Source organism: Nerophis ophidion, linkage group LG28 (assembly GCF_033978795.1).
Source record: "Nerophis ophidion isolate RoL-2023_Sa linkage group LG28, RoL_Noph_v1.0, whole genome shotgun sequence".
NCBI classification, from domain to species: Eukaryota; Metazoa; Chordata; class Actinopteri; order Syngnathiformes; family Syngnathidae; genus Nerophis; species Nerophis ophidion.
The window spans coordinates 6,819,073-6,829,072 of record NC_084638.1 but is presented as its reverse complement, the minus strand read 5'-3'; the positions used below and the strand labels follow the sequence as shown (position 1 = coordinate 6,829,072).

At 41.0% G+C, this 10,000-nt stretch overlaps 2 protein-coding genes across 2 annotated transcripts in view; both read right to left on the bottom strand.

The window, feature by feature from the left end:
* The window catches only part of LOC133545645 (ankyrin repeat domain-containing protein 33B-like), a 17,068-nt gene extending 13,915 nt beyond the window's left edge, over window positions 1-3,153 (bottom strand). The window contains exon 1 of the mRNA XM_061891410.1: window positions 2,180-3,153. Within this exon, the coding sequence (XP_061747394.1) occupies window positions 2,180-2,662 (483 nt within the window). The 5' untranslated portion in view covers window positions 2,663-3,153. The remainder of the gene's footprint in view (window positions 1-2,179) is intronic.
* A 6,525-nt stretch (window positions 3,154-9,678) lies between these two features.
* LOC133545648 (ATP synthase subunit C lysine N-methyltransferase-like) overlaps window positions 9,679-10,000 on the bottom strand; it is an 11,328-nt gene continuing 11,006 nt past the window's right edge. The window contains exon 5 of the mRNA XM_061891412.1: window positions 9,679-10,000. This exon is cut by the window's right edge and continues 1,931 nt beyond it. The gene's annotated coding sequence lies outside the window, so the exon portion shown is untranslated.

Sequence of the window (10,000 nt, the reverse complement as noted above, 5' to 3'; positions counted from 1 at the left end):
ATGCAGGCTATCCGGCACCAAGATTTGACCCACAAAGAGAGTGGGTCTACCATCCATCCATCCTTTTTTCTACCGCTTATTCCCATTGGGGTCGCCGGTGCCCATCTCAGCTACAATCGGGCGGAAGGCGGGGTAGGAGAGGGAGTCTACAAGAAATGGTATTTAAACGCAGTGTTCCGACAGGACAGCAGAATGAAGAGATTCGACACACTTCTTCCCCTAGAGCTGCAGTTCTAGTCCGCGGCTCGCTGAAACAAAAAAAGCTATTTGTTCGTCTCCTTGGCTCATCTCATCCCCCATCACACCACCACCAAATATACAACAGTATTTCAAGAAGTACTTATTTACCGCAAATCAACGTGACCTAAAAAGTGGTTTTACACACAGGATGGACACAGCATGCTTAGGTTTTGGTGGAGGTGTGCAGTTCTCGTATTTGTTTATCATCACTGATGTCAAACGTGTCTGTTATGATTAGACCAACTATTTTTGGGGTCTTGTGTTTATGAACCAAACCTTTGGCACCTTTTTTACTTTGTGGTAATCTAAAAACTAAATTACTTATTGTGCAGTAGCCACTTTTATTGTGTTAAAAAAAAAATACACCATCTGATTTACAACATCTGGTAAATTTTAAAATGAATAAGATACAATTGATTAAAATTAAGGCATTTGATTAATAATAAAAAATTCAGATTTTCCCGCAATTCTCATTGAAATGAATGGGGCATTCTTCAAAGTTCCACAATTCCCACATTTTTCATTTGATTCAAACTGTTCCAACTTCAAAATATTCAGCCTGTTCAGTAATTGTGTGTTCTACTTCAACAATTCTAATAAAAAAATCAATTCCCACATTCTTCTGCTCATTCCCCCTTCAACTCATTCTGGACATTCCCGGTTTTCTCAAAATTCCAGGAATTTCTCAATTAAAAACTGTTACTACTTCAACTTGTCTTGCCCAATTTAAACAATTCCAACTCCAACCAATTCAGCTCATTCATGCTCCTAATCATTTTTAAATCCCACTTTTCCCAAAATTCCAGGAACTTCCAGATGAAATTAATGGGACAATTCCCACATTTTTCAACCTATTTAAACCATTCCAACATTCCACTCGTCCTGGGCATTCAAACTAACACTTTCCCAAGTTCCAAAACCAAATTCCGGTTTTCCTGGAAATTCAAACACTTCAACATTCAAACCATTGCAACATTCAAACCCATCCATCCATCCATTTCCTACCGCTTATTCCCTTTGGGATCGCGGTAGGCGCTGGTGCCTATCTCAGCTACAATCGGGTGGAATGCGCCGTACACCCTGGACAAGTCGCCACCTCATTGCAGGGCCAACACAGATAGACAAGACAACATTCACACTCACATTCACACACTAGGGCCTGTTGCCAATCAACCTATCCCCAGGTGCATGTCTTTGGAGGTGGGAGGGGCCTATCCCCAGGTGCATGTCTTTGGAGGTGGGAGGGGCCTATCCCCAGGTGCATGTCTTTGGAGGTGGGAGGAAGCCGGAGTACCCAGAGGGAACCCACGCATTCTTGGGGAGAACATGCAAACTCCACACAGAAAGATCCCGAGCCCGGGATTGAACCCTGATTACTCAGGACCTTCGTATTGTGAGGCAGACGCACTAACCCCTCTCCCACCGTGAAGCCCATGCCATTTCAGTGTTTGAACGATTTCAACATTCAAACCATTTCTACATTCATCCTACGTTCCATTATCATTTCAGTTCAGCGTCAGCTCTTCAACATTCAAACTATTCTTACATTCTGTCAGAATTTCACTTCAACTTCAGCATTCGAGCGTTCACACGCAATTCCTTCAGGAATTGTCTCTTCTAGTTTATAATTACGTTTTTGTTTGCCTAAAAAACCATTGTCCTGTCTTTTATTCCGATCACAACTTTGATCAGTATGGTTGTATATCACAATTTGCTATGGGGACGAGTAACTGCTGATGAGGTTGCTAGTTTTCTGAAGACCTTGCTATGTTTTACCAAGGGATGAAGGCGATGACTTAGCAAGCCTGTTAAAAGATGAGCCCAAAGCCAAGCAGAGAACACCTCCCATCTGTCACCAGGAGGATTAACCCCGTGCTCCAAACCCACAGGTCTATCGGATGTTTCTCACAAGATGACATTTTGTCCAGGTTACTCTTACTCTTCTGTTCCGGTCCGTCTCCTGCACTTCCTCCTCCGTCACTCCTTGTCTGATCATGATCTTGACGATGATGGCGTTGTTGTTGCAGCAGGCCTTAAAGAAGGTGATGGGCTCCGGACTCTCTGGGCTGGGAGGGCGGAGACCGTCCGACCCCTCGGAACTGTCGATGGGGTAGAAGGAATCGTCGGAGGCGATGCTCCTCGTGTCCGAGTCCTCCGACAGGGCCTCAAAGTCTAATTCCTCAAACTCCTGGTAGATATCGTCCTCATCCTCCCAGTAATTCCGGGTGTAATCAGTTTCCACCTCCTCGTTTTCCCCCGATTCCTCGCTGTGGTCGCCATCCTTGTCCACTTCAGTGACGGACATGACAGGAGTCGGTCTGACCTCTTTGTTTGGGCCCGGCTGAACGCCGAATGGTCCCATTCGTCCGGCGACGCCATTCTCCTGAAGTTTTCCACTTTCTTCCTCCGTTATTAACACCATTTAGTCCCTCCCTCCCCCCACCCACGTCTTTGAATCGTGGTGGGATACCAGGACATCTCTAGGAGGACTTAGAGTCGAGTCCAAAAGGTTCTCCTCACATCCATGTTTGGATCACAAGATGAGTTCACCAAGAGTCCAAACAACAGTTATTAAACATCCCATTGCTGCTTGACGGATTCCAGTAGTTCCCACAGAGTCCATAATGGCAGAAACATCTTTTTTGTCTACTTTAGAAAAAGACAAGCTATAGTTCCACCCGGCATCAAGTCACCACCAAGGAGTTGTTGGGGTGTAAAAAAAGCTGTCACCGTTGTCTGGAAAAAGGAGCACATAGCAACATTGGCAGACTATTCAAAACAAATCTCGTACTTCTCCATGGAGGAACAGCAGACTTCTTTCTAAGACACTTCCTTCCCAACTGACGCACACTAATCCATTTATTTACTCTGTGGCTCCCAGCCCTGCAACCCCGGTCTCTACAAGTCTTCATTTTCTTCAAGTCAGATGGTCCCACACTCAGGGGGACAAAATGAGGATTGGACAGGAAGTTACTTGCCAAATCATATTTAATTCATGTTTCATTTACTCATTAAAAGGCATTTGTATTTTGTTTTTAAAACCGAAAAAAATTTCAACACGGTCAGACCTTAATTTCCTTTTATGTTCTGACAAAGATCAATTCATACATAATCAATAAAACATGATTAAGGTTACACAGGATTCTGAGTTAATGTGTGAAAGGACACATACCTACCTTTAATTGGATTGGACGGTCACGTGACTTCATTTGCATACAAGATGCCGTAGCCAAATCTTCGCCATGAAAGTAGGTCAACAATGACTCACCTTCAGACTTAGACTTAGAGACTTAGACTTCCTTTTTATTGTCATTCAAATTTGAACTTTACAGCACAGAGAAGAATGAAATTTCGTTACATAAGCTCATGGTAGTGCAGATAAAAAAGCAATAAGGTGCATATATAATTAATTAAATATATATAAATATATATATATATAATAAATATTCAGCTGGGATATATATTTTTTTGCAATGATATATACTTTGACAAAGTAGTACACTCACTCAGAAACAGCTTAGCATCTTTAACCAGTTGTGTAAATAAGACTATTTACCTTTTCAGATGACAATGTTGATCCCTGTTTTGGTACAATGCCCCCCCAATTCACTACAGATGTCCAATATTCTACAGCAGGGGTGCCCACACTTTTTCTGCAGGCAAGCTACTTTTCAATTGACCAACTGGAGGGGATCTACCTCATTTATATATATCATTTATATTTATTTATTTATGAAAGAGACATTTTTGTAAACAAGTTAAATGTGTTTAATGATAATACAAGCATGTGTAACACATATAGATGTCTTTCTTTCAGGAAGACAAGAATATAAGTTGGTGTATTACCTGATTCTGATGACTTGCATTGATTGGAATCAGACAGTAATGATGATAACGCCCACATTTTCAAATGGAGGAGAAAAAAAGTTGTCCTTTCTGTACAATACCACATGAAAGTGGTTGGTTTTTGGCATCTAATTCATCCAGCTTCCATACACTTTACAAGAAAAACATTGGCGGCAAATTCCGTAGCTTGCTTGATTGACATTCACGGCACCCGAGGGTCTTGTGGGATGACGCTGGCTGCTGCCAGTTCATTATTATGAAAAAATGACAGAGAGGAAGGCGAGAAACACTTTTTATTTCAACAGACTTTTGCGCCGTCCCTTCCGTCAAAACTCTAAAGGCCGACTGCACATTTCCTATCTTCACAATAAAAGCCCTGCTTCATGCTGCCGGCGCTAACAAAATAAGAGTCTCGGAAAGCTGGCGTGCACAAGTGATGTGCACGCCAGCTTTCTGAGGGATCGCTTGTGCACGCCAGTTTTCCGAGACTCTTATTTTGTTAGCGCAGGCAGCATGAAGCAGGGCTTTTACTGTGAAGATAGGAAATGTGCAGTCGGCCTTTAGAGTTTTGACGGAAGGGACGGCGCGAGAGTCTGTTGAAATAAAAAGTGTTTCTGGCCTTCCTCTCGGTCATATTTTCATAATAATGATCTTGCAGCAGCCAGCGTCATCTCACAAGACCCTCCGGTATCGTGAATGTCATTTAAGTGACGTCTTGGTGAAGATTGATGGTCACTCATTTTTAGGTCTATTTTTTTTAAAAGCCCGGCTCGAGATCGACTGACACACCCCCCGCGGTCGACTGGTAGCTCGCGATCGACGTAATGGGCACCCCTGGTCTACAGTAAGCAAAATTAATTGAGATTCAGCCGGTGGGTGCAACTTGATGCTGCTGTTTGTGTCGCACAGTTCGTTTGCAATTATATATATATATATATATATATATATATAGAGTGGTGGTCAAAAGTGTACATAGACTTGTAAAGATCATGATGTCATGGCTGTCTTGAGTTGCCAATCATTCTTATTTTGTTGTGATGTAGTGATTGAAGCACATACTTGTTGCTCACAAAAAACATTCATGAAGTTTGCTTCTTTTAGGAATTTATTATGGCTCTACTGAAACTGTGAGCTGGGTCAAAAGTATACATACAGCAATGTTAATATTTGCTTACATGTCCCTTGGCAACAAGTTTCACTGCAATAAGGCGCTTCTGGCAAGCTTGAATTTTTGACAAAATTGCTGCAGTTCAGCTAAAAGTGTTGGTTTTCTGACATGGACTTGTTTCTTCAGCATTGTCCACACCTTTAAGACAGGACTTTGGGAAGGCCATTGTAAAACATTCATTCTAGCCTGATTTAGCCATTCCTTTACCACTTTTGAGGTCATTGTCCTGTTGGAACACCCAACTGTGCCCAAGACCCAACCTCCCCCCTGATGATTTTAGCTTGTCCTGAACAATTTGGAGCTAACTCCTTTGTATACTCTAGCCTTTAAATAGACTCCCTTTTTAGACCAGTTGATCTGCCGTTTCTTTTCTTTTTCTCCTATGTCCCACTCTCCCTTGTGGAGGGGGTCCGGTCTGATCCGGTGGCCATGTACTGCTTGCCTGTGTATCGGCTGGGGACATCTCTGCGCTGCTGATCCGCCTCCGCTTGGGATGGTTTCCTGCTGGCTCCGCTGTGAACGGGACTCTCGCTGCTGTGTTGGACCCGCTTTGGACTGGACTCTCGCGGCTGTGTTGGATCCATTATGGATTGAACTTTCACAGTATCATGTTAGACCCGCTCGACATCCATTGCTTTCGTCCTCTCCAAGGTTCTCATAGACATCATTGTCACCGACGTCCCACTGGGTGTGAGTTTTCCTTGCCCTTATGTGGGCCTACCGAGGATGTCGTAGTGGTTTGTGTTGTGGTTTGTGCAGCCCTTTGAGACACTAGTGATTTAGGGCTATATAAGTAAACATTGATTGATTGATAATCCTCCTTTTTCATTGTCCCATTTAAAGCAGCAGTTCCATTGGCAGCAAAACAAGCCCAGAGCATAATACTACCACCACCATGCTTGACTGTAGGTGTAGTGTTCCTGGGACTTTTCTCCTCCAAACATATTGCTGGGTATTGTGGCCAAACAGCTCACTTTTTGTTTCATCTGACCACAGAACTTTCCTCCAGAAGGTCTTATCTTCGTCCATGAAGAAAATGATTTGATTATTGTGATTTTGATCGATAAAGCTGGATAATATCTAACTTTCTTTAAAAAGGTTGGAGGTAATAATGTGGTAATCCTCCACTTTGCCTCACAGACCGTTAAAACCGTATGAATTAGCGGAGACATAATTGGATTTGTCCAAAATAGCCACAAGTCCTGTCCTCTGCAGGTAGGCTCCCTTACAGACCAGACACCGGTCCTTGGGAACAAATTGTTTAGTTACAACTCTGATGTCATCGTTACAAATGTTTAAAAGCTAAGTGTGTCCAACTAGATTTTTGGTCCTGCTTTCTACAGGTGGTCCCTAAAGTCTGGACCAATGTTGAAGGTTTTATTTGTTAATATTCCAGTTTTATAAATGCCATTCATTGAAAGACTTAAGTTCCACTAATTAGAGTTGTTGGGTTTTGGTTTCACTTTACATTGAGATATCGATCGCCCTTTCCAGAATCTGCACTCTACAAACCTCATTTTTACTATTTATTTTGTTTTCAATCAACTTTTTTATCCATCACAATGCATTCAATTTGTCTATGTGAGTTCTTCATCTAGGTCACAGGTGTCAAACTCAAGGCCCGGGGGCCAGATTTGGCCCGCCATTTCATTTTATGTGGCCCTGCAAATAATATGTATCAATAATGTACTGTAACTATTCTTACTAAGTGTATTCTTTCTGTCTATTTTGGGGGAAAAATACATGTACTCGCAAATTATGTTAACTTAAATATTGACTAATTATGCAAAAATATATGATCCAACATTCAAACCATTTTTAAATAGAAATAAATACTAATAATAACAATTTCAAAGCAATTTAACTGTCAAAGTGTGCAATGTTAAAGAAGCATTAGATTTCATGCTAAAATTGTGAAATCTACTGTGGTTTTTACAGCATTTTTTATCTAATTGAAAAAAACACAGTATTTTTTTTACTGTAATAAACTGTGGTGCTCTTTTGGCATTTACAGTAACACACCCCAAAAATCTATAGTTGTTTATTTGTGGGGAAAAAAATTAACAAATAAATAAATACTGTAAAATTACTTTTTTTTAATTTACAGTAAAAAAAAACAAATGTACATTTTACAGTAACAATACTATAAAAACAGCAGTACGGTTTTTCCATTTACAGTAATATACACAAGATTTTGAGGTGAAATGATTGCGACGTACCATATTTTTTTTTACATTTTAGTTTTAAAAAATCTAGTAATAAAATGCATAAAAAATGCTGTAACAATAATATTGACTGTTGAAAGAGGGGCCAAACATAACTGGCATGTGGCCCTCAGTGAAAACCACTTTGACACCGCTTTAAAGCCAGAAAAAAAAGACAGCCGTGTTTCTCAATTTCATTTCAAAATAAAATTAAAATAAACTGGATTTGTTCAGTTGTTTTTTTTAAATGTTCATGAATAAAAAAAGACATTTAAAAATTGACCTTTGATTACAGTATAAACCAGGGGTCTCAGACACGCGGCCCGCGAGATGTTATTTTGCGGCCCCCACCTTAGTATGAAAGTTTAATGTTAGTGCGGCCTGCAAGTTTTATATCAATCAATCAATCAATGTTTACTTATATAGCCCTAAATCACTAGTGTCTCAAAGGGCTGCACAAACCACTACGACATCCTCGGTAGGCCCACATAAGGGCAAAGAAAATGTGACCTCGGACTACGTTAAGGTAACGTGTGGAGTTCCCCAGGGTTCGGTCCTTGGCCCTGCACTCTTCAGCATCTACATGCTGCCGCTAGGTGACGTCATACGCAAATACGGTGTTAGCTTTCACTGCTATGCTGATGACACCCAACTCTACATGCCCCTAAAGCTGACCAACAAGCCGGACTGTAGTCAGCTGGAGGCGTGTCTTAATGAAATTAAACAATGGATGTCCGCTAACTTTTTGCAACTCAACGCCAAAAAAACGGAAATGCTGATTATCGGTCCTGCTAGACACCGACCTCTAATGATACAACTTTAACATTTGACAACCAAACAATTAAACAAGGCGACACGGTAAAGAATCTGGGTATTATCTTCGACCCAACTCTCTCCTTTGAGTCACACATTAAAAGCGTTACTAAAACGGCCTTCTTTCATCTCCGTAATATCGCTAAAATTCGCTCCATTCTGTCCACTAAAGACGCTGAGATCATTATCCATGCGTTTGTTGCGTCTCGTCTCGATTACTGTAACGTATTATTTTGGGGTCTCCCCATGTCTAGCATTAAAAGATTACAGTTGGTACAAAATGCGGCTGCTAGACTTTTGACAAGAACAAGAAAGTTTGATCACATTACGCCTGTACTGTATATACCTTTATATACATATATACATACATATATACCTATACTGTATATACCTTTATATACATATATACCTATACTGTATATACCTTTATATACATATATACATACATATATACCTATACTGTATATACCTTTATATACATATATACATACATATATACCTATACTGTATATACCTTTATATACATATATACATACATATATACCTATACTGTATATACCTTTATATACATATATACATACATATATACCTATACTGGCTCACCTGCACTGGCTTCCTGTGCACTTAAGATGTGACTTTAAGGTTTTACTACTTACGTATAAAATACTACACGGTCTAGCTCCAGCCTATCTTGCCGATTGTATTGTACCATATGTCCCGGCAAGAAATCTGCGTTCAAAAGACTCCGGCTTATTAGTGATTCCCAAAGCCCAAAAAAAGTCTGCGGGCTATAGAGCGTTTTCCGTTCGGGCTCCAGTACTCTGGAATGCCCTCCCGGTAACAGTTCGAGATGCCACCTCAGTAGAAGCATTTAAGTCTCACCTTAAAACTCATTTGTATACTCTAGCCTTTAAATAGACTCCCTTTTTAGACCAGTTGATCTGCCGTTTCTTTTCTTTTTCTCCTATGTCCCACTCTCCCTTGTGGAGGGGGTCCGGTCCGATCCGGTGACCATGTACTGCTCGCCTGTGTATCGGCTGGGGACATCTCTGCGCTACTGATGCTTGACAGTGTTGTGTTATTTGGCTCCAAAATGGCTCTTTCAACGTTCTGGGTTGCCTACCCGTGCATTAGTGGAAAAGCGGCAAGTGAGTGAAAGCGACAGGGACGTTGCCATGGAGACGAGGGTTTTCTTACGTGCCCAGCTGCAGTCACACCGCGACACCTGTCCGTCAGTAATAACAGTCCCTGATAACCTGGACAATTCAAATTGTTTTTTATTGTTTAATTTGCATTGCCTCACACGATGAACACAACATATATCATATGACGCCAGATATCACGTTTTTGCGCTCGCTATCCCTGTACTTTCCCGGCTATTATTGGCTGACCGCCGTGTTGCTGTAGGGAGGAAAAGCGGAATGACACACATTGCGGGAATAACATTATTCTCCATGCATCGGCTCATTACAAATATATTTTATGCTGAGGAGTATGCAAACATTTTGGGGGAAATCTTTTCTTGCGATCCAGCCTCACCCAGACTCTGCATCCAGGTAAAGTGAGTTTGAGACCCCTGGTATAAACTGTCAAAATCAATGTCGTTATGAATTATTGATCTATAGAAGGCTCCAAACATTTTGAAGTATTTTTTTGCCATAAAAAAAAAGATTTTCCATGACAAAATGGTATTAAGCAAACAAAAACATTCAAAAAACAATAAAGAAGT